Raw genomic sequence first — 25,798 nt, forward strand, 5'->3', positions numbered from 1 at the left:
TTATAATGTGTGCTCCATGAGCTGAAATACTTATTTACTGTAGTAACCCAAGGAACTGGAACAGAAAGAAATTAAGCTATACAGTATACATGAGTAAACAGGCAGCTGACATTACAAAGTGGAAAAAACAAGTCTTCTTTTTGTACCCTCTTAGCCATACATCAGATAGCAATTCACTTCTCTAATTTAATGGTTCCTGAATAAAGGTAAGGCACACAGCTATAGGTTTTAATTGAAAATTCTTTGCTTTTCTTTCTTCATTTTGTGTCTGAAACAATATAATATCAGAGCTGAAGGGATACTAAAGATCAGACTTCCTTTATTTATCCAATTGCAAATAACCTACCATTGTCATATTTAATTTTCATTCCTTTGGGCTTTTTGTTTCCTGACAAAGTTTGAATAAAATTACTAAATATGGAGTACACCAAGAAGACAGGTATAAATGTATGAACGAAGAAAATTATGTATGTATGGCAGAGAGAAATAGAGAATATGTATGTTTGTGTACATATGTGGGTTTGATGTATAGAAAGACACAGATTAAAAAAGACATATAGGAAGAAAATGTTACGTAAGATTTCTGATGTGATTATTGAAACAAAAGAAGTAATTGTCACCTAAATAGATGAATCAGTGAATGATAAATGGATGAAACAAACGCCAAATCTGAATCAGACAGAAATCCTCACATTCTTTGTCACTTTAAGTTTTCAGGAGATAAGAAGATGTTCTCCTCAAACCACACAATACTGACAGAATTCATTCTCTTGGGACTGACAGATGACCCAGTGCTAGAGAAGATCCTGTTTGGGGTGTTCCTGGTCATCTACCTAATCACGCTGGCAGGCAACCTGTGCATGATCCTGCTGATCAGGACCAATTCCCACCTGCAAACCCCCATGTATTTCTTCCTTGGCCACCTCTCCTTTGTAGACATTTGTTATTCTTCCAATGTTACTCCAAATATGCTGCACAATTTCCTCTCAGAACAGAAGACCATCTCCTACGCTGGATGCTTCACACAGTGTCTTCTCTTCATCGCCCTGGTGATCACTGAGTTTTATATCCTTGCTTCAATGGCACTGGATCGCTATGTAGCCATTTGCAGCCCTTTACATTACAGTTCCAGGATGTCCAAGAACATCTGTATCTGTCTGGTCATTGTCCCTTACATGTATGGGTTTCTGAGTGGGTTCTCTCAGTCACTGTTGACCTTTCACTTATCTTTCTGTGGCTCCCTTGAAATCAATCATTTCTACTGTGCTGATCCTCCTCTTATAATGCTGGCCTGCTCTGACACCCATGTCAAAAAGATGGCAATGTTTATAGCTGCAGGCTTTACTCTCTCAAGCTCTCTATTCATCATTCTTCTGTCCTATCTTTTCATTTTTGCAGCGATCTTGAGGATCCGTTCTGCTGAAGGCAGGCACAAAGCCTTTTCTACATGTGCTTCCCACCTGATGACAGTTACTTTGTTTTATGGAACCCTTTTCTGCATGTACATAAGGCCTCCATCAGAGAAGTCTGTAGAGGAGTCCAAAATAATTGCAGTCTTTTATAGTTTTTTGAGCCCAATGCTGAACCCATTGATCTATAGCCTAAGGAACAAAGATGTAATTCTTGCCATGCAACAAATGATTAGGGGAAAATCCTTTCGTAAAGTTGCAGGTTAGGCCTGTGTTTATTTGTAATCCCTAAGTGCCTGTGGGGTAACAAACTGAAATGGAAAAACCTAGTGTAGTCATGATTTAACATTATGGGCTGTTAGTAACCACTTTAGTTTATTCTTAAAATTAACACTTTGAAGATTTAGTTTTTAAAAATAAAAGCCTTAATGTTGAAATTAAAAATGTTTTATTTGTCAGAGATTCTATGAATATAAATTGTTTGGTATCTAATAATTCTGTATGAAAATACTGTGTTTACTTACTTGGGGGTAAATTTTTAACCAACAGCCTGAGAGAAGCTCTGAAAATCCAAACCCTTTGAGTATTACTGTCCATAGAGCCATAGTGAGGTTCAAGATAGGGTGGATAATTTTATATTTTTAAAAAAATGATGCCGAGTGTGGTGGCTCACATCTGTAATCCTAGCAATTCGGGAGCCCGAGGTGGGTGGATCACCTGAGGTCAGGAGTTTGAGACCAGCCTGGCTAACATGGTGAAACCCTGTCTCTACTAAAATTACAAAATTAGCCAGGTGTGGTGGCACATACTGTAATCCCAGCTACTCGGGAGGCTGAGGCAGGAGAATAGCTTGAACCCCGGAGGAGGAGGTTGCGGTGAGTCAAGATTACGCCATTCCATTCCACTTGGGCAACAAGAGCGAAACTCCATCTCCAAAAGTTAAAAAAAGAAAAAAAAAAGAAAAAAATAAGAAAGAAATTATTTCTACTTCAATGTGGTGTCTTGAACAATAGCTCTGAAACCTGTGAACTTATTGTAATCACTGTGCAAAAAATGTAAATATATGAATCACCTATATGTTAAATTTTCTGTTAGTATTCTCAAAACCCACACTGTAAACATCTTGAGAAGCTTCTTTTTAGTTCATGTGGTAATACCGGTTATGGTCCTCGATTCTGAAAATCAACTCTCAACACCTTTTTTTTTTTTTGAGTTTTCAAATGTATGGATCCATTTCTATCATCAAAATACTTCAATTGCATTCCACGTATGTTTTCCAGTGCAGTACCTCTGACTTAGGAATAATTTAGTTGCAGTCAATAGGGTCTATCAATTGATATTTGCATATGCATAAATGACTTTGTTACTGGAAAAAAGGGTCTTGATCCAGACCCCAGGAGGGGGTTCTTGGATCTACAGAGCAAAGATTTCAAGATAAGCTGCAAAGTGCAGTGAGAAGAGATAGTTTATTAAAGGCTACTGCATTACAGAGTAAGGTGTTCTCAGAAAGCAAGTGGAGGAATGCACCCTCTTTAAGTATTTTTTATATACTAGTAGGTTGTGCCTACATGTGGGTAGGCTGACAGCATGATAAAATTTATCATTATGTTGATCTGAAGAAAACGATCCTTGATATTTTAGTGTGTGCATAACTATTATTATCATGATAAAAGCATATACTCTTATGAGAATTGGGACACCTAGACTCTCACTGCATGAGACAATGGAAATGTCCCATCCTTGAAAAAGTACATTCTTGTGCATCAGTTTTTCCATAGCCAGCTGTCCCAAGATTTATGCCACCTAATAAGCTGATAATAAAACACTCTCTTCAAGTTGATACAGAATGCTGTTGTAGAAAAATATTTGGCCTTGTAATTATTCAGAACTGAGCCTGAATTCTAGTTTTATTACTGTTTTGTTAGCTGGGTAAACTTAGAGAAGTTCCCTCTCCATATCAGTTTATTCAAATGCAAAACCCCATTTCATGGAGTTATTGTGAATATCAAATATTATTTTTAATGTACATTTTCCTCAATTGCATTTTGAGGCAAGTATGCTGAGTTCCAGTGTGGACTCAATTCCATGAAAGTTTTTTTAACATGGGAAACATGATAGAAACAATAAGTTAAATATGTTAGTTTTTTACTTATTTAACATATGATTATTATCCCTGTCAGGCACTTTCCTCATTGGCAGTCACCAGTCTCTTCTACCTGTTTGTTTCTTCATCAATCTACTTCTAAAACATTTCATGTTTTTTTCCAGAAATTATTTGTACCTAGTATTATTTGTTTACATGTCTTAGGCATCCTATCAAAATGCAAATCCCTTTATCAAAGAAATACTTTTAAAATATTTTTATTATTTAGATTAAACAATATTGAAGTTTGTACTTAGTACATATTCTTGTGTGAACTTGATAAAGGGCAAACAGTGGAGGAAATTCAGTAGTGCTCTTGAGATGGGAAGGACAATTACCTGAATTCAGGTTTCATGAGAAGTTAAGTGTCCTCAGACTATTTTAAATTTGTTTTTCAGTTTTGTATAAAGTGTTACCCTAGTTGGATAACAGGTGATTGCTTTGAGCTCTACTGAAGTATAAAATATAGATTTTTTTTCTAACATCTTGATTCAAGATAACATAGTACAACCAATGAGTATTTCTTCCCTTGAGAATGTTCTCCACTGTGATTTCACTTCTAATTACCTCTTCTTACTCATGTGGGGATTCTCCTGAGATACGTGCTGATACCAGTGATGTGGGTATATATCTTCCAGCACTGGCCAGAATTTGACCTTTGGGGTCATGAAAAAGACACCCTTGTTTTTACAGGTAAGAAAGGAAATGTTTTTGCATATTATTTTTCAGTATCTAATAATGTCTGCATTCACTTTGTTAAATTGTGTACATTTTAGACAGCAATGTGTTTAAATAGGCAGTTTTGAGGCAAATTTGCACAGACAATGCATTTTCCATGAAAGAAAATCTGTAGGGAGCTTACTTAGCTTCGTCTTTCACTTTTTTTATAGTCCCAGTGTTACGGAAACATCCTGGTAGAATTTCATAGTATGACTATTTCAGCAGATGTTTTCACTGTTATTACTTGAAACTAGTATTATTTTTGTGTTTTCCATTTGCCTAATGTCTTGGTGCCTACTGTCACCAATCTCCACAAGAAAAAGGCAAATTGAAAATAATTTAGGTCTACACAGCCTAATTAATCATATAAAATTTTTCTGATGTCTAAGTAAAATAAATGCTCAAACAGACTTTTTGTTGTGACCATTAAACCTATGTGAAAGTGGTCCATTAGCTTCAGTATGTGAAGCTCACAAAATTGGGTGAGTAGATATTACGTCCTCTTGGGTTCTCTTAATTTATAAGATTCTGGGTTCTTTTCCAATGCCGTATTTTTGTCTAGAGACCTAGATTTTTACAAGCAATACTTGTACCTCAGTGAGACTTTAGTTTTCAGACTATTATTTTATTTTTTTCAACAAAATACTTGAAACATAAATCAGCTGGATTATAATCAAATCAGTCTGATCATAATCAAATAACTAACTTGTGTCAAGGACCTTAAACAGTAAGTTGATGAATGAAATTCTCACGCCTATTTTTTTAGGCTGCACAAGTAGTCACAGAATCATGCATTATGTCAAATTCATCATCATCAAAGTTACTGTCTGCATTTGAATGTTTGTTTTGAGTGTTTCTTGCCTCTCAGTACCAGTGGAAAGATTTCTCATGGGCTCTATATCTGTATATTAGTTATTATATATTAGTCTATTAGTTAGCTCTGATTGCCATTGTCTCTACAATGCTAGAATTAAAATATGGTTAATGATAATGGTCTCCACTAAAAGTGTGTGTCCAGATGACCCGTGAGAACTGAGCAAATTTGCAAAGCTCCTTAGTCAGGACTAAAACCAAGATCTTGTACTGAAGAAGTTGCTCATCACCTGAGAGTTAAAAGAAGCCCTTCTGCCTTCCTTCTTGCCAATTAGGTTACAATTCATAGGCATTATTCTAGATTCTTGGCCCAGATTTTTTCATATTCTTTACAGTTTGGGCACTGATACCTTGGTTGGCTGGCTTTCTTCTTCCTCATCCATCTCAATACTTTTGTTAGAGTGCCTGTCACTATCATCTGTAACTCAAAGAAAACTCTAACTCAAGATCTTTATTTATTCATATATGTTTCCTGGGGCAGAATAAGGAGACAATAATGTTAGATACATTGAATTTTAACATTTTGGAAACAATATCCATCATTACTCAACCAGTCAATGGAACTGAAGGAAGAGATAGACCTTCCTGGGAAAGTAAAATATTGTAGAAGGAGAGCACGGCTCCGAGAATTATATGATTCCTCTTCTGATTCTTCTGCTTCTGAGTTGTAAGCTGGAACCAGAATGTCAAATTTTCTGAGCCTGGTTACTCACCTAACTAAATTTATTTCCTCTATATTGTCCAGTGCTCCACTTCTAGCATCCAGCACCATGTCTGGAACTTGAAAAATGCTCAATAATTATTTGCTATAAGCATGCATGCATACATAAATGCATGGTTGACAACGTATTACAAAGTGAATTAGTATTTTTTTAACTATAAAATTTCACTTTAATAAGAGTTTAACAATTGTAAGATCTCATACAATTTAATAGAAAATATTTGTCTGATATTCTTAGATTAGGTGAAAAATAAAGTGCTACTCTTATTGATTTCCTGAGCCTGCTCAGAAGAGGTAAGTTTTATCAGCCTCTGACAAGTTCTCCATTAATGACATTTGCTCATGTCTGAATTGCCCCATGGAAAAAAATTAGATGTAAATTTCATTTTATGCAATTGTTAGTATACTGAAATTGTTAATCAAAATTCGGAGACAGATTAACACATATGATATTTTAACTTAATTTGATATTTTATATATTTAAAATAATTTTTGATAAATTCAGTAAATGCGTGTCTATATAAATTACAAGCTACAAAATACAATGAATACACATTAAACCACTCCCTAGAATTATAAGTAATTTCTGTGCATTGTTTAAAGTAAATACACCATTTAATAATTTTCCATTTAAATAATCTATAATCCATTAATCCAATAGTAAACACTAAAACAGTCCATCTTTCCAACTCCGATCTGAAACATCACCTTTGTTATATGTCACATCACCTATAGACATATAACCATTCCTGCACTTTCTATTCTGGAACATAAAAGTGTGTTGTTTTTCTTTTTTTTCCAATTTCATGTCAATAACATACTGTCCTGAATACTGGTTTTATAGTAAATCTTGATATCTAATAAGTAACTGCTTATTGTCCTAGGAGATATTGACTCTTCCTATTTTACACTTCCATATAAATATTAGAATCAGCTATTCCACAAGAATTGTGATTGAATTTTGATTGGAATTTATTTGACTCTATGGATCATTTAGGAAAGAGTGATCTTTTTACGCTATTGTATCCTTCCCTCAGTGAACAAAGAATCTCACTCCATTTTTAACTCTCTTTCTTTTCCCTCCTTCCTTCCTTCCTTCCCTCCCTCCCTCTCTCCCTCTCTTTCTTCCTTTCTTTTCTTTTCTCCTTCCTTCCTTCCTTCCTTCCCTCCCTCCCTCCCTCCCTCGCTCCCTCCCTCCTTCCCTCCTTCCTTCCTTCCTTCCTTCCTTCCTTCCTGATGAAGTCTCAGCTCTCTCTGTCACCCAGGCTGGGGTGCACTGGCATGATCTCAGCTCACTAACACCTCTGCCTCCTGTGTTTAAGTGATTCTCCTGCCTCAACCTCCTGAGTAGCTGGGGTTACAGGTGCACATCACCATACCTGGCTGATTTTTTGTATTTTTAGTAGAGACGGGTTTTCACCATGTTGGACAGGCTGGTCTTGAACTCATGACCAGAAGTGATCAACACGTCTTGGCCTCCCAAAGTGCTTGGATTACAGGCATAAGCCACCACATCCAGCCCATTTTTAAGGCTTTTTAATGTTGTGTGGCAATGGCATCAAAGTAGATCAGATAATTTATTCTGGGCATATTAGCAGCGAGTAAGTACAGATTGAGAACCAGAAAACATTTTTTTTAAAATCATCTTAGGGTGATTAAGTTAATTCCTTTTATCCTAATGACTAACCTATACATCAGGGTTAACATAATGGAGGAATGGGAAATTCACTGATATAGGACTTCTTTATACAGCAATATAAAAGAGCATGTGAGCCAAGCAGAGGACTATAATGTTGGTTCTGTGCAGCATGAATTTAGTAAAATAGTGAGAAATTAAAATACAGGAACAAATTAACACATAGATTGATACCTCAAAGATACATATAAAATTTCATATAGAATTAAGATATTGATGAAGGCGCATAAATACACTTGTTTAACCCAACAGACAGGCTAAATTGTGGTGTGAAAATTGGACAAAATGCTTATAAACACATGATATCAATGTTTAAGACTCAAACGAAAGGCTTTATTTACACGAGTTCTCAAAAACTAATTTATAACACAAAGCACCAGCATCCACATCACCACCAAAAGCACTACTACCAAAAACAACAAAATATATAAATACATGTTTTTAGGTTCAAGACAGTAAATCAAACTTGGTGAGATATATAGTATATTAGCAGATCACCGAATGGGGATGTATGAGATAAGCATCTGAGTGGGATTAGTCACTTCATCTCTCTAGGATTCAGTTTCTCAGTCTTCAGAATGAAGAACTTTGCCTGGGTTATCCTCAAAGTCCTTTCCACCTCTTATGTAGCTTTGTATGTATATGAAAGCAGGTCAGTAGAAGTTCTAAGCATTTCAAAATCTCTATTACAATTTAATCTTTAACATATAAGTTATCTAGATTTTTAAAAGAAATTTCCCAAAGTATAGGGATACTTTCATTTATAATTTTGCATTAAGCCTCCAACTTAATTGCACACTGTGATTACAAATTCAGCCTCAAAGGAAGCCACTTGTTGCAAATGTTTAGACTTGTTTCATAGTATAACTGTTCATCTTCAGTTACAGAACTGCTACTGAGATAACATAATTAAAGCCTTTTGGCTTTTTTATACAAAGCATGATATTTAACTAGGGTGTCAGTGATTTTTAAAAAGTTTCTATTTCTCCTTAGATAATCAGACCAGTGCCTCTCACATGAGACAAAGAAATGTCCAGAAGAAACTATACTGAAGTGAGAGAATTTGTTCTCTTGGGTCTAACAAGCTGTCCAGAGCTGCGAGTTGCCTTCTTTGCGCTGTTCCTTTTTGTCTACATAGTCACTGTGGTAGGAAACTTGGGGATAATTATTTTAATCAAAGTTGATTCTCGACTTCACACTCCCATGTACTTTTTTCTCTCCAGTTTGTCCATTCTAGATCTGTGTTTCTCCACAAATGTCACTCCCAAAATGCTAGAAAATTTCTTTTCGGAGAAGAAGACTATTTCCTACGCAGGTTGTTTGGTGCAGTGCTATGTTGTCATTGCTGTGGTCCTTACAGAGCACTGCATGTTGGCAGTCATGGCATATGACCGCTACATGGCCATCTGTAATCCATTGCTCTACAGTAGCAAAATGTCCCAAAGTGTTTGTGTCCGCCTGGTCATTGTCCCTTATGTGTATGGTTTTCTTCTTAGCGTGATGGAAACTTTAAGGACCTACAACCTCTCCTTCTGTGGTGCTAATGAAATCAACCATTTCTACTGTGCTGATCCTCCTCTTATCAAACTGGCATGCTCTGACACATACAGCAAGGAGCTGTCCATGTACATAGTAGCTGGCTACAGCAACGTCCAGTCCCTTCTCATCATTCTCACATCCTACATGTTCATCCTTGTCGCTATCCTCAGAAGCCGTTCTGCAGAGGGAAGGAAAAAAGCTTTTTCCACATGTGGCTCCCACCTGACAGTTGTCACAATCTTCTATGGAACCCTCTTCTGCATGCATTTGAGACGCCCCACAGAGGAGTCCGTGGAGCAGGGGAAAATGGTGGCTGTGTTTTACACCACAGTGATACCCATGCTGAACCCCATGATCTATGGCCTCAGGAACAAGGATGTGAAACAGGCATTTAAAAAAGCAATAGGAAAACAAACATTGGGAGAATAAAAATGCTAAGCCATCGTTAAAAATTTGTGAAGTAATGAGATATAATATCATTGGGTTAGATTTCACATTTTAGGCTAAATTTGCACAATTCATTTCTGATTTTCTGTGAGGTAGCCGACTGAGTTAAGCTTCCTGAAACTAGTGGGTTGAAATGGGAAGAGCAGAAGATTCTATTTAGGCTTGCGCGGTGGCTCATGCCTGTAATTCTCAGCACTTTGGGAGACTGAGGTGGGCGGATCACAAGGTCAAGAGATCGAGACCATCCTGGTCAACATGGTAAAGCCCCGTCTCTACTAAAAATACAAAAATTAGCCGGGTGTGGTGATGGTTGCTTGTAATCCCAGCTACTTGGGAGGCAGAGGCAGGAGAATCACTTGAACCCGGGAGGCAGAGGTTGCAGTGAGCCGAGATAGAGCCACTGCACTCCAGCCTGGCAAGAGAACAAGATGCCGTCTAAAAAAAAAAAAAAAAAAAAGATGCAAAACTGAATTTTTGCCTTATTTTGTTTTGATAACAGTCATTCCACTAAAGTTATTTTTATAAATCATGATGCTTAGGTTTAGTTGTATTTAAATGTCAACATGAGCAGGGAAGCTCACCCCAGTGCAAGTAAATTACTATATTCTTACTTTCCTTCCATTTCACTTATCATTATACCATGAAGGATTCTAATATGGTCTCAGCCAAATTACAATATTCCTTCATCTTTAGAGGTTGCTAGAGAGGGATCAACATTGCTGATGTTAAATCAACTATCAGCAAGTGTGTGCTAAAATTTTCTTATTTAGTTTCTCCATTGATCAACACTGTATCTTACGATGTCTTTTTTTTTTTTTTTTTTTTTAGATGGGTGGGATCTCCCTCTGTCACCCAAGCTGGAGTGCAGTGACGTGATCTCAGCTCACTGCAGCCTCCACCTCCCAGGCTCAAGCAACCCTTCCCCCTCAACCTCCCAAGTAGCTGAGACCATAGGATCATGCCACCACACCTGGCAAATTTCTGTGTATTTTTGGTAGAGACAGGATTTCAACACGTTGCCCAGGCTGCTCTTGAACTTCTGAGCTCAAGCAATGTGCCTGCTTCAGCCTCAAAAAGTGGTTGGGATTACAGGCATGAGCCACCATACCTGACCATCTTAAAATGTTTTAGCAGCAAAGGCAAATACACCATTATAATCTGTGTCAAACTTGTGGTCTTCATGGATCATTGTCATAAGGAAATTCCTCATAAGTGTGAAGCCATGGTGTCAAAAAACTCCAGTCCAGCCAGTCACAGTGACTCATGCCTGTATCCCAGCACTTTAGGAGGCTAAGGTGGAAGGATCACCTGAGCTCAGGAGTTTTGAGGTTGGAGTGAGGTGTGACTATGCCACTCAGCCACTCACTTCAGCCACTCACTTCAGTCTTTCTAGAGAAAGACCCTGTCTCTGAAAAAATAAAATAAAATAAAATCCAAGTATCAGGAAAGAGTTGGAATCAGGTTACTTGGCTGTTTACCCAATCATCTAAAGATGCTTCTCAGCCTGATGAATAGTTTGAGGACCTAGAACTCCCCTTCTGTGGTGCTAATGAAAGCACATAATCCAACCACTTAAAGACTGGAAACAGAAACAAAACTGTTAGGGGTCACAAGCTGAATTACTGCATAGCAGGAGAAGCAATACCTAGCAAAGATGTGCCTGATATCCTAAGTACTGACCAAGCCTGATGGTGTTTCTTCTCACATCTAATCCTACTTTAAAAGTTAAAGGAATGGATAAGGCAGTAATTTAAATACAATGACTATTTTGTTATATTGATGTTAACCAATAATATCTAACCATTAGTTCAATAAAGACATCTTTGGATTGAAAATAATTTTGCCAGTAGAGGTACAGTTTATCGTGTTAATTGTTATGCTTAGGAAAAAAGGGAATATGATCTTCAGAGACCTGTGAGCATTTATTAAAATCTTATTGACTGATAGATGGCCCACACAGCCTTATGTTCTAGACCATAATTCTATTGAGTCAATGTTAGTTAATATTCCATGATCATATATATCTGAAAGAAAATTGAACTGTTTTACCACCTTCAACACACTCACACACACTTTTATGTGTGTGTGTGTGTGTGCGCGCGTGTGTATTTTCCACAAAGCAATTCTCCAATTCTCTGTGGATACCAACTTCTCCTACAATTCAATTCTGACACTATCTACCTGGCATTTGCCTCAGATCACACAGGCTCACCCCACAATATTCCTTCGCCCCGCATCCCCTAGCCACTTCAGACACTGATGGCAAGTCTGTGATCCAGCGTTGCATGATAGCTCCAAAATGCTCTATGTTATTTGAATAAAAAATAGAGTATAAAATTGGAAAAAAAAATTTGCCAGGCAGGGTGACTCATCCCTATAATCCTAGCACTTTGGAAGGCCAAGGCAGGAGGATCGCTGAATTCAGGAGTTTGAGATCAGCCTGTGCAATACAGTGAGATGTTGTCTGCACAAAAACAAACAAACAAAAAACTAGTTGGGAGTGGTGGTACATGTCTGTAGTCGCAGCTACCTGGGAGGCTGGGGTGGGAGAATTCCTTGAGACTGAGAGATTGAAGCTACAGTGAGCCTGTATTGTGCATCTGCACTTCAGCCTGGGAAACAAAGAGAGACCCCATCCCAAAAATAAAAGATAAATTAATAAAATTTGGGAAAAATTAAGAGGTCTCAAAGTTTGGAATACAGAAAACTCAGCAGTGATCAAATAAGAATAAGAATGCATCACTAGAATATAAAATCCATGAGCATAGACACAAGTTTTTGAACTATGTTTCCAGGCACACAGTAAATGCATAAATGAATAAATAAATGAATACTGATATCTACAGACAATGACATCAAGATCAAGAACTGCGTTTTTTCACCAGGTGCAGTGACTCATACCTGTAATACCAGCACTTTGGGAGGCTGAGGCAGGAGCCCCCGAGTTTGAGACTAGCCTAGGCAACATAGCAAGACCTCATCTCTACAAAAAGTACAAAAAAATTCGCTGGGCGTGGTGGCATCAGCTTGTAGTTCCAGTTACCGGGAGGCTGAAGTGGGAGGATGGCTTGAGCCCAGGAGGTTGAGGCTGCAGTGAGCCAAGATTGTACCACTGCACTTCAGCCTGGGTGACAGAGCAAGACCCTATCTCAGAAACCACCACCACCACCACCACCACAACGACAACTAACAATTGTTTTTCAATGCTTTGGAGTATATTCATCTGCTAGCACTCAGATGCAGCCTGAGGAAAGCAGTAAGAGAAACCGATCAAGTTAGTATTTTCCAACGTGAAAAATAGAACCTCTCTCTCTCTCTCCCCCCCCTTCTCTCTCTCTATATATACATATATACACACACACACACATATACATATATATATATATTTGTTGTTGTTGCTGTTGTTTGTTTGTTTTTGTTTTGAGACAGAGTCTCGCTCTGTCACCCAGGCTGGAGTGCAGTGGCGCAGTCTCGGCTCACTGCAAGCTCTGCCTCCCGGGTTCATGCCATTCTCCTGCCTCAGCCTCCCGAGTAGCTGGGACTACAGGCGCCCACCACCATGCCCAGCTAATTTTTTGTAGAACCTCAAAATATTAATCAAGCTCAATTAGAGAAATAGAGTTGCATGCTTTATGACATAGAGATTGTGAACTGAAAGTATATCCACTACATTTTCTAACAATTATCTTTGTCAATATAAATTTAAATCATATTTATTAAGCACATTAATTTATTTTTCTCTCCTAAATTGGCGGAAACTATAAACATGAAGAAAATAGCGATTAGAAATCAGTTTTATCAATGAAAACAATACATCAAGGAATATATTTTTAAATATTAAAAAGAACAAAACAACATAAACAACAATGGGAAATGATCAACCCTAACCTTGGAATTAAGTTGGTTTTAGAGAATTATATTTCTCGTTTCAGAAAGGAGAAGCCCATTTAGGGTTCATCAATGACTATTCATAGGAAATGTATCCTCCTTTATTCTCTCATTTTTTACTAACTTTCTTACTCAAAAAGGGAAGAAACTTTCTTCATTAATACAGAAAAAGTGCTAGTGTGCCTATTGTGAAGTATAAGTTATTCCAAATATATTTTGTGACTGATGTGATATTGACATGATTCTTATCACATGGGAAAACAAGACCATTTTTCCCCTCCAAACAAATGCAATACAGTCCCTAGGATACATAGAAAACATTTTAAACAGGAAGAAAGCAAAACCTCATATTTTTCAAGCCCTTGTTTTATAAAAGGTCTAGTTCTGTTTAGAGACATTTTGCTCTTGAGATTCACTTTACATTACAGATGATGCAATAGGTGACATTTTAATTACTTCAGGGTTCTATCTGTATTCCCCACCGAGAAAGCCCCATAGTGGTTAATTCAACGCTTATAAATCCTTCTGAATTATTCATTGATCATGGCAGATGGGATGCCTCCAATAAGATTTTTTTTCTCATGCACAGGTAGGTATATGCACAGGGAAAATCAATGTGTTTTTATAAAATCTGTCTAAAGTGTCAATTATCTAAGCTGTCCTCATTCCTAGCAGGAAGGTTTCTTATTCTATGGAAGGTGCGTAGGAAGTGGAATTAGAAAGACTTGTCTGTGGCAATAGAAGTTAGATGTGGATGGTGCTTTGGACTTGAGGCCCCCAGTGCGAGAGCTACAATTCAGTTAGTGAAAGAAATCTATATTACTTTATCTGAACAACAGAAATCCTTCTCATCAAGTGTCATTAAGTGGTAACCCAAAAAATAATGGTTTCTGTTTCATTTACTGAAGGTATTGTCTTGGTAATACAAGTGATATCAATTTCTGTATTTCTTTGTGTCTCTGTCTCTCTCTCATACACGTGTACAGAGTCATTGAATCAAACTTTTATGCAGGACGAGCATCTATACAATATCAACAATATGTTTGCAAACTCAATTATTGACATAGAAGCCTTCTTGTCCACAGACATTAATAAATGATTCTACATTACTTAGAAACCATTAGGTCCTTTTTTCATTCTTCTTTCTCCATCATAACTGGCTGGAGCTTCACATGGACACAGCCTGAGAGAACTAGTCAGCTCTGTGTGTCATCGCCTATAATTCCCTGCCTTGTTACAGGTAGCACTTTGACGATGCCTGTAAGTCCCTTGCAGTTTATGTAAACGGGCTCTGACACTTCCTAGGGCGACCAATCTTCTTAGTATGCCTAAGATCATGGGGTTTACCAAGATGCAATCTTACATTCCTAAACTAGGAAGTTTGGAGACAAACTGAGTGGCAGTTGTTCACCCTACTTATATCTCACCACAACTGATGGTAAACTTCGATGGATTTCATGAGAGGGTCAGCAGTTTGAATCTCATTCTGTTCCCCAACTTAAATTTGTCATTAAATGTCTATTCAGATTTGAAGCCTTCTTGGAGACTCAACTCATTTGGCTTGACTTTACTTATTGATACACTCAGCACTTAGATGCTTGAAGACCAATATCATTTACTTTTTTCTTGTATTTTCTCCTTCTGAATACATGACACACTAACATAAGGTACTCAAAAAACAAGGCCAGAGAATGTTAGAAACTAAAAGCCAAAGTCTTTTTCTAGGTATTTCTACCAAAGCCATTTCCATTTTGAAAAAACAAACAAACCAAAAAAATTCAACTTCCAAGAACATTTGAGATTCATATTAAACGTTTTTACTCATATTATCCTGAATATTATGTTTATAGTAATTCAAGGAACACACAATTCTAATATGAGTTTTTTATGTGTAACTCTCTTAACCCTTGAAGTTCAGAGTCTTCTTCACACAAGTGCATGACTTTCTTAACCATTATTGGACACTCAAATTGTGTAGTGAAATGAAATATTCTTCACAAAAACTCTGAGAAACACAACAGGTTTCTTATGGCTCTTCTTTGGTCACATGATGATTAAGGAAAAACAAAAGTGTTAACTATTTTTTTTTTCTAAAGGCATAAAAGAGAATGGCAAAATAAAATTGGGATTTTAGCAGATTTATATAGAATGCTTAATATTAGTGAAAGTCAGTGGGTTTAACCTACAGGATAATTTTTACAAATAAGAAAATCGGAGCAAAAATGTTAAAAAAATATAAGAACTACAACACACAGCTTGGCATTTTCCTCAGTTTACCCTTTTATGTACATTATCTTTGTTAATTGTCATAACAACTCCTTAAGGCACACTCTTTCATTATCCCTATTTCCCCATGAGGAAACTGAAGCACAGGGGTTAGGTCTAAGGTCACATGCACACCTAGTAGGTAGCAGAGTAGCAGAGCTTGGAATTAAACCCAAGAACCTCTAGCCATTTTGATACTAATAAGATGTTTCAATTTTGTTAATATATAATATCTAAAACAACAAATGGATCACCTGAATCATTATTTTTTACTCTTTCTCAGCTCAACATCAATGGAGATGACCTGGGAAGTGATAATCATATTTTTCTAACTTGCTTTTAGGTAGCAAATATAGGGTAGTTTTATAGAAAAAAATGACTGGTTATGCATCCTCTTGGCCCATGAATACATGTAGCATATGTAGAAAATTGCTGCTTGTAAATTAGCTCATGATATTTAAACTAGAGTATAAGAGTATGCTAGAAGGTACCCAGAATCCAGATGGCTAACTTTCTTAAACCGATGCAGTCAAAAACCAAAAACACCTTTACTCCTAACGTCTTAACAAATGTCTCTAGCTTGCTGGTGCATTTTACACATTTTATTAATTAAGCTTATATACTTAGAGAAGAATAATGTAGTTCTTCGCCCAGTATTTTATTCATCTTATCTTACTCACCCTTCTAAGACAGAGAGAAAAGAAGAGACTAGCATAGAATTTGTTAGTGCTTTAGAGCCAAGAGAGGATAAGATTCTAAAGAAGAGATGATGCTTGAGTTCACGCTTATCAGACTTGTTTACAATGGGGATATGGCTGGCAATGATTTAATTTTTTAAGGTTGATTTAAATAAAATTAATAATTGCCTAATTAACTAAGAAACTATTCTCTTTTGATATGTGTAGTGAGTTTATGTTAATGCATGTATACAGTTTTTATTAAGTCATTTTTTTCTAAGTAACATTTAAATTTTGCAGGATGATCAAATGAAGGTACCATTTAACTTACTAATTATGGAATAGTATATTTTTTTTGCATGTAGCTTTAAATAAAGTTCTAATATGTGATAGATCATCTAAGCTCTACAAATATAGTGAATAAGTAAAATGTTAGCCCTTTTTAAAGTTAGGGCCAGTGTTAAAAGGTTTTTGTCTTTCCAGAATATGGCAAAAATAAAAATTGTGCTTCTTAGACATGCAAAAACTAGACATCGTAAGTTATATTGCTATGTTTCTGTATTATTTTACCACTTTCTGATGTAAAATCTTGCATATATATGGCCGGGCGCGGTGGTTCACACCTGTAATCCCAGCACTTTGGGAGGCCGAGGCGGGCGCATCACGAGATCAGGAGATCGAGACCATCCTGGCTAACACGGTGAAACCTCATTTCTACTAAAAATACAAAACATTAGCCTGGCGTGGTGATGGGCGCCTGTAGTCACAGCTACTCGGGTGGCTGAGGCAGGAGAATGGCGTGAACCCAGGAGGCGGAGCCTGCAGTGAGCCGAGATTGCGCCACTGCACTGCAGCCTGGGAGACAGAGTGTGACTCCCTCTCAAAAAAAAAAAAAAAAAAAAAAAAATCGTGCATATATATATATATATATATATATAGCAGAAACACTGCTGAGAAAAGATGTATGAGAAAGAAGAGAAGAGAGATATAAGGAAAAATAGCAAAGATATTGAAAGCAAATGAGTTAGAAAAATACAAATGTAGAATAATATTCCGTGTGTGTATTTACTTATTTATATTTGTTTTATTAGATAAAATGCATCTATCTCTGGATCAGATTTAAGAAAATGCTCAATTTCACTGATGTAACAGAATTCATTCTTTTGGGATTAACTAGTCGTCCTGAATTACAGCAACTTTTCTTTGTGATATTCCTGCTGGTCTACTTTATCACCCTGGTTGGGAACATTGGCATGATCATATTAATCAGGGTCAGTCCCCAGCTCAACAGCCCCATGTACTTTTTCCTTGGTCACCTGTCTTTTGCAGATGTGTGGTTCTCCTCTAACGTCACTCCTAAAATGTTGGAAAATTTGGTATCTGAGACCAAAACAATTTCCTATCCTGGATGTATAGTGCAGTGTTTTTTCTTCATTGCTTTTGTCCATGTAGAAGTCTTCATTCTTGCTGTGATGGCCTTCGATAGATACATGGCGATTGGAAACCCTCTACTTTATGGCAGCAGAATGTCAAGAACTGTCTGTATTCGACTGATTTCTTTCCCTTACATATACGGCTTCTTTATCAGTTTGATCTCAACACTGTGGACCCATGGTTTGTACTTCTGTGGGAACATCGAGATCAACCACTTCTACTGTGCAGACCCAGCTCTCATCAAAATGGCCTGTGCAGGGACTTTGATTAAAGAATACACTATGCGCACATTGGCAGGTCTCAACTTTTCTTATTCCTTACTGGTCATTATTATCTCCTACATTTTCATCCTCATTGCCATCTTAAGGATGCGTTCAGCAGAAGGGAGAAAGAAAGCTTTCTCCACGTGTGGGTCCCACTTGACAGCTGTCACCATATTTTATGGAACACTCTTCTTTATGTACCTTAGAAGCCCAACTGAGGAGTCGGTGGAGCAGGGGAAAATGGTGGTGGTTTTCTACACCACAGTCATTCCTATGTTGAACCCCATGATTTACAGTCTCAGGAACAAAGACGTAAAGGAGGCCATGAGCAAAGCGATGAGTAGAGCATTTTTAAATAAATAAGAACTTAAAATGTATTATGAGATTCTAGTTCATTAGAAGAGGTGGAAATTAACAAAGTTTTTAGACAATTTTGAAGAAACGTGTTATTTATATTTTCAGTAAGTACAAAATAATAGATAATTGAAAAAGGGATAATGGTGTCCAGATAAGAGAAGTATATAAGAAACAAGACCCTCTGGGTCACAAAATCTCAAATGGTGAAAACGTGTTGACAATACCATCTACAGTTTTTCCTTTCTACACAATGTCATATTCTTATTTTGTAACCGGGGAAGCTTTTATGGTTCTTTAAAATTTCATAAGTCCATTCTTTCAATTATGTTTTCAAAACAACTGCAGTGTTCTCTATGTGTTTTTGTTTGTTTGTTTGTTTTTTGCCCCTAGAGTAAGTTTTGGCTCTAGATTATGTTACTATTGCAAAATATTTAAGTAGAATATGATTTCACCATTAATTATTGTTAAAATGGAAAACAACATTCCTGAGAATGGAATATATTATGTAGAATATATTACAAAGTCTAAGAAACATTAATTATTGTATACTGCCTGAGTTTTCATTTTCAAGTGTATACTAATACATTAAATAAAATTCCGTTATAAATGACTTATTTAATATCCTCTGATATCCATTTGAGATCTTACGTATATCTTACCATTTTAAACGACAATCAGAAAGTGATGACACAATCCCACTGGTGTTTTGGAATGTAGAAGGTGCTCCTCTAAATACATTTCAGTAAATGACTTTTGGAATATTTTGAACACTTATAGAGGTGTATTTACTTCTTTTTCCTTTGCGTTTTGTTTTGTATTTTTGGGTTTGATGGTAGAAGAAACTAGCTGTTCCCCTTAGAAGTTCTAGTGCATTCATTTGCACTGTATCTGACTTTAAAATTAATAAATCATAATTTATGTGCAGCAGGTGCCTTATCCTTTGCTATTTTACCATGAAGTCCTCAGATTTTGTATATATTTTCAGTGTCAATCTATTGCTCCATAAGGTAGAGTTCTTGCTTGAAAGTGGCTGTCTGTCAAAAATGACATTTCCCACCACTACTACAGTGTGACTAGTTCTCACAAATGGCATGGATGTGTGAGTTTTACATGAAAAACTTCTAGGCTAACGTGTTTAAAAAATGTAGATGGCTTCCCCATTCTTTCTCCAACACCTGACAGCTGGATATTGATGCTCAAGGTGACCGTGTAAACTATACATTGTAGAGGACAGTAGGCTCAGCAACTTAACACCCTGAAAGACAGTGTGGAACAGAACTCCCTACTATGATCTGGAATACCTGTTTGTGAATTTCATGGGGGAGAAATAAAATTCATGATATTGTATGCTTTCAACCTTTCTTATTCTTGTTAACTATATTAGCTAGTAATTTGCTGATATGCTTACATGCCCAAATTCCCGATCCTCAAGAACTAAATCTTTGATTTTGTTTTAATAATCTCTATGGTTTTCTGTAGCAATTTCTGATTTTAGGGTTACAAATACCATTTTTTAACTGTTTTTAGGTTTATTTTTATTTTTTTATAGCATTTCTCTAAAATGCCTGATTGATTACATTCTTATTTCTGTGACTTGTGCCTATGGATTCTGTGTCTCATATGCACACAAGTCAGAATTGAAGACTAACGGTCAAAAAACAACTCTATGCCAAGTAATCACAATCACAAACCACACAAAAACACAAACATGCCTCTCATATATGTACCTATAATTACTGTGATAAGGCACATATATTATACATCTATAAAGTATATACAGTGGTATATGTATATGAGTATATTTTATACATACATGTATTATGTATGCATAAAGTTACTATATATAATGCAACATATATAATGTAACAATATAATAAACTATACATCTATAATAATATATATAATAAACTGTACTACAGTACATATGGTGGTATAATATATATGAACTGTATCTATATTACCTATATAATAAACTATGCATCTATATTATACACAGTGATATATGTATGTTATATATTCATGTATATGTATATAGATATAAATATATATGTATTTGCATATATGTGTATATAGAATACTGTATTATATGTGTATTATGCATGTGTATAATACATATGTATATATGTATATGCATACATATTATATATGTAAATAATTATATCCATATATGAAACCACAGTATATTAGATACATATAATATACAATGATATATTATGTATTATATATTGTACCACATATTACATATACCACTGTATAATATATAATACACATATATGTATATTGTATATATGTATATTATATATTATACATTATATGCATATATTTGCAGTGGTATAATGTATACAATGTATATAATCATATACATATAGAATACCATGGCATATAATTATATGCATAAATTTCACTACTGTATATAATTATATACATATATGTATAATATATATGTTATACCACTGTATTAATTATATACCACTGTATTTAATTATATACATATAATATATACATGTATTTAATTATATACATATAATATACACATGTATTTAATTATATACAGTGGCATTATATATGTATATAGTACATACATATATACAATATATTTGTATATGTATATACATATATAATTATATACAATAGAATATATGTACATAATTTTGAGAAAACCCCACACACAGAACAGTTGGCTCTCTTTCTCTATAGATGTACTTCCCATAGTATCATTTCTAAGAGAAAATTCTTAGTTTCTCCTTGCCTTCTAAGTCAAGCAGTTAAGGGAGGCTTCTCATGTTGACTTTCCCCAGTTTCTCTTTCATCAGGTCGAAGGTGTTTACTACTCCCACATATAGCATGCGCTTTTCAACTCTGCATCCTTTCTGGGAATGTTTCTCTTCGTTCTCTGGTTGGGGAAAAATGCATCTACCTGGAATTGTCTGATGAAGCTTACATCGTAGATTTTATTTTCTTTTATTGTTTATAGGAATGCATTAATGATTTTATCTATGTTGTGCTGTGTGTAGTGTGTGAGAGAGATACATAAGAGACATATTTTAATAGGATTATATTAGTTGATAATTACAAATGATTAATGGAGTGTATTTGATAATTATTTTGCATTTATTATGCATACTTATTGTATAATATCTCTTTTCGATATTCACATACAATGAAATGAATATTATTAGTAATATCTTTTCATAATCACAGACTATGAAATGAATATTATTAATAGCTAATAGCTCTTTCCATATTCACAGACAATGAATTGGATATTATTATTGTTAAGTCATACTGAAGAACAGAACAAGTGAAAACAAAACAAGAATAAAACATGTCCAGTTTTATAAAATAAGTCATGGAACCAGGGTTCAACCATGGTCTGACAATAGAAACCGAACTCTTTAACTGAGATACTTAATGTCGCTTCACACCTGGTCTGGAAAAGAATCCATATTTGTTGGTAATTTAATTTGAAATAGAGTGATACAATAAGGGAAGGTTATGTGTGTATTTTTGAATTTAGGTAGTAAGGAAGTCCTCTAAACACTCTTGAGGTCCCCAATTCTTTATTTCTTTGTAGACCTTGTACCCGCTAGAATCATATCTAACCACTAGTTTCCTATAACTTTACTATTGCTCTTCATCACCGGGCTAACCGTCACTCAGGGCTTGTTATATTTAGCTTGTGGGGAGTATTGACAATTCCTCTATTCTGTATTCTTATTTGTGCTGAATCATCCTTGGTGCTACACTATCAGATATGAGTTTTTTGCTCATAAAATCTGTAATAAGATGAGTTTTTTAACAGAGTAAATTAAGGTTTTTAACTTCTGTTTGATTAGATAACTCTGTTGGCATTGACCTGGAAGTTCAATAAAACTGTTAATGAGATTTAGCTGCTTATATCAATTTTTTTTTCTGTTTAGTGTATTGTTGGAAGACCAATGGAGACAGACAGAAAGTGCATTTCTTTTTTATTCCCATGTCATTTTATGTAATTTATTATTCCTCAACTGTACCTTAGATGTTAGCTATAATTTCTTACCTCTGATCACCACTAGATTTATTAATGGTTACTCTCTGAAATTACACATTGTGTTGGTTAATTTTAGGGTGTCAACTCCACTGGGTTAAGGGAGCCCCAGATGCCTGGTGCAATATTATTTCTGGATATGTCTGTGGGAGTGTTTCTGGAAGAGATGAGCATGTGAATCAGTGTCTAAGTAAAGAAGGTCACCCTCATTAATGTGGGTGGGCATCAACCAATCTGCTGAGGGCCCACACAGCACACAAAGGTGGAGGTAGAGTGAATTCTCTCCTGCGTAAGCTGGAACATCTGTCTTCTTCTGCCCTTAATCATCAATTCCTGGATTTTGGGCCTTTGGACTCTGGGATTTACACCAGCACCCACACCAGCAACCTTGCTTCTCAGGCTTACAGACTCAGACTAGAAGCTACACCATCAGGAGCCCTACTTCTAAGGCCTTCAGACTCAAATTGAATTACACCACCATTTTTCCTGGTCCTTCAATTTGCAGATAGCATATCATGGGACTTCTCGGCCCCTATAATCACATGAACCAATTTTAATAATGAATCTCCTCATATATGTGTGTGTAATAAAAATGTGTGTGTATATCTCCTATATATCATGTAGACATTATACATATATATGTGTATATATGTGTATATATATTTTATATATGTGTGTATATGTTTGTGTGTATATATATCAATATTGTAAATAAATATTAATAGGCTATTCTGTTTCCTTGGAGGACCCCAAAACACATGATCATCATGTGTTTTAAAAAGATGTCAATTTCTTGCCTGACTCTCAGCAACCACAGCAGAGCTCTAAGAAAGGAAAGCTTTCAGAACAATTAAAACATTGCAATGTCATTTTGTAGGAGTTACTAAGAAGCATGCTGCCTATGCTTGGCCTTTCTATGAAACAGTGGATGCTTCTGCACTTGGCCTGCATGACTACCATGACATCATTAAGCACCCCATGGACCTCAGCACTGTCAAGCGGAAGATGGAGAACCATGATTTCTGGGATGCACAGGAGTTTGCTGCTGATGTGCGGCTTATGTTCTCCAACTGCTATAAGTGCAGTCCCCCAGATCACGAGATTGTGGCAATGGCAGGAAAGCTACAGGATGGTTTTGAGTTCCGTTATACCAAGATGCCAGATGAACCACTGGAACCAGGGCCTTTACCAGTCTCTACTGTCATGCCCCCTGGCTTGGCCAAATCATTTTCAGAGTCCTCCAGTGAGGAAAGCAGCAGTGAGAGCTCCTCTGAGGAAGAGGATGAGGAAGATGAGGAAGAAGAAGAGAGTGAAAGCTCAGACTCAGAGGAAGAAAGGGTTCAACGCTTAGCAGAACTACAGGAACAGCTTCAGGCAGTACATGAACAACAGGCTGCTCTGTCCCATGGTCCAATATCCAAGCCCAAAAGGAAAAGAGAGAAAAAAAGAGAAAAAAAGAGAAAAAGAAGAAACGGAAGGCGGAGAAGCATCAAGGCCGAGCTGGGGCCGATGAAGATGACAAGGGGCCTCAGGGACCCCACCCACCTCAGCCCAAGAAGTCCAAGAAAGCATGTGGCAGTGGGGATGGCAGCACTGCTTTAGACCCTTCTGGCTTTGGACCTTCTGGAGGAAGTGGCACCAAGCTCCCCAAAAAGGCCACAAAGAGAGCCCCACCTGCCCTGCCTACAGGTTATGATTCAGAGGAGGAGGAAGAGAGCAGGCCCATGAGTCACGATGAGAAGCGGCAGCTGAGCCTATACATCAACAAATTACCTGGGGAGAAGCTGGGCCGAGTTGTGCGTATAATCCAAGCCAGGGAGTCCCCTTTACATGATTCAAACCCAGAAGAGACTGAGACTGATTTTGAAACACTCAAGCCATCCACATTTAGAGAGCTTGAGCGCTATGTCCTTTCCTGCCTACGTAAGAAGCCCAAAAGCCCTATACCATTAAGAAGCCTGTGGGAAAGGCAAAGGAGGAACTGACTTTGGAAAAAAAGTGGGAATTAGAAAAGCGGTTACAAGATGTCAGCAGACAGCTCAATTCTACTAAAAAGCCCCCCAAGAAAGCGAGTGAGAAAACAGGGTCATCCTCTGCACAGCAAGTAGCAGCGTCAGGCCTTAGCGCTTCCAGCTCCAGCTCAGATTCCAGCTCCTCCTCTTGATCAGCCTCTTCTTCAGACACCAGTGATTCAGACTTAGGCCAAGGGGTCAGGCCAGATGGGGCAGGAAGGCTCCGCAGGACCGAACCCCTAGACCACCCTGCCCCACCTGCCCCTTCCCCCTTTGCTGTGACATTTTTTCATCTCATCCCCCAGGCCCCCTCTAGGAGAGCTGGCTCTGCAGTGGGGGAGGTATGCAGGGTCATTTACTGAAGGAGGGACATGGACAAAGTAACACTGAATTCCCAGCCCCATTGGGGAGTGATCTCTTGGACACAGAGTCCCCATTCAAATGGGGCAGGGCAAGGGGGTATAGGGTGGGAGTGTGCAAAGCCCTGATCTGGAGTTACCTGAGGCCATAGCTGCCCTATTCACTTAGTCTAAGGGCCCTGTTTCGAGGTTGTTTGTTCTAATTTATTTTAAGCTAGGTAAGGATGGGGGGAGGGTGGGCTGTGGTCCCCTCAGGCTCCATGGGGAGGGAAGAAGGGGGAGCTTTTTGTTTACCTTGCCTCTTTTTTTTTTTTCTACTCTGTTTTCCCTTTTTCCTTCCGCTCCATTTTGGGCCCTGGGGGTTTCAGTCATCTCCCCATTGGTCCCCTGGACGTTTTTATTCATTCTAACTTGTAAATGAAAATATTATTCAAAAAAAAGATTCAATTTCATATGCAAATTCAAGATTCAGGATTATTTGAAGTAGAAGGCCATACTTCTTCATATTTCAAAGATTCTTTGAAAATTTGAGAATTTGAGGAACTTACAATAGAGTGGGGTAGGAAGGAGTAGCCTAGAACCAAGTGATATGTATGGTTGCTGTCAGAGTCCAAGAACAGAGCTTTATGTTGGGGTGATTATAAAGCAACATAACCCCAAATCTACTTAACTCTTCAACTATGTCTTTTTTCATTTATTCATTCACGTTTGATATCTATCATGCTGTTGATATTGTATGATATTCTTGGAGAACAAACAAAAATATATTCCCTGAATGATACTGTTACCTGATGGTCTGAGAAGGAGGCAGAAATCAATCAAAATTTACAAAAATGTTTAATTTTAAAATGAGCTACTGAGGCTTAGAAAGGTTGTATCAGTTTGAAGAGGTCCCAGAGGAGAAGGAAAAACAGGCTACCTTCCTGAGCTTTAGACGAGAAGACTAATAAAGGCTGATATAAATGACG

At 36.9% G+C, this 25,798-nt stretch overlaps 3 protein-coding genes and 1 pseudogene across 4 annotated transcripts; all 4 read left to right on the plus strand.

Annotated features, from left to right (window-relative positions):
• The first annotated feature begins 668 nt into the window (after positions 1-668).
• LOC112607147 (olfactory receptor 5M1) lies at positions 669-1,708 on the plus strand. Its single transcript, XM_025358254.1, has one exon. The coding sequence runs from the start codon at positions 729-731 to the stop codon at positions 1,674-1,676; it is 948 nt and encodes a 315-aa protein (XP_025214039.1). The 5' UTR covers positions 669-728; the 3' UTR covers positions 1,677-1,708.
• Positions 1,709-8,579: 6,871 nt separating this feature from the next.
• On the plus strand, positions 8,580-9,530 carry LOC112607211 (olfactory receptor 1030-like). Its single transcript, XM_025358333.1, has one exon. It carries the CDS (start codon positions 8,592-8,594, stop codon positions 9,528-9,530), a length of 939 nt encoding a protein of 312 aa, XP_025214118.1. The 5' UTR covers positions 8,580-8,591.
• Positions 9,531-17,505: 7,975 nt separating this feature from the next.
• Positions 17,506-18,438, plus strand: LOC112607078 (olfactory receptor 5M3-like). Its single transcript, XM_025358135.1, has one exon. It carries the CDS (start codon positions 17,506-17,508, stop codon positions 18,436-18,438), a length of 933 nt encoding a protein of 310 aa, XP_025213920.1.
• A 3,405-nt stretch (positions 18,439-21,843) lies between these two features.
• On the plus strand, positions 21,844-24,833 carry LOC112605847 (annotated as a pseudogene). Its single transcript, XR_003115568.1, has 2 exons — positions 21,844-21,886; positions 23,242-24,833. The product of XR_003115568.1 is annotated as a bromodomain-containing protein 2 pseudogene (transcript).
• The last annotated feature ends 965 nt before the right edge of the window (positions 24,834-25,798 follow it).

This window comes from Theropithecus gelada, chromosome 14 (assembly GCF_003255815.1).
Source record: "Theropithecus gelada isolate Dixy chromosome 14, Tgel_1.0, whole genome shotgun sequence".
NCBI lineage: Eukaryota > Metazoa > Chordata > Mammalia > Primates > Cercopithecidae > Theropithecus > Theropithecus gelada.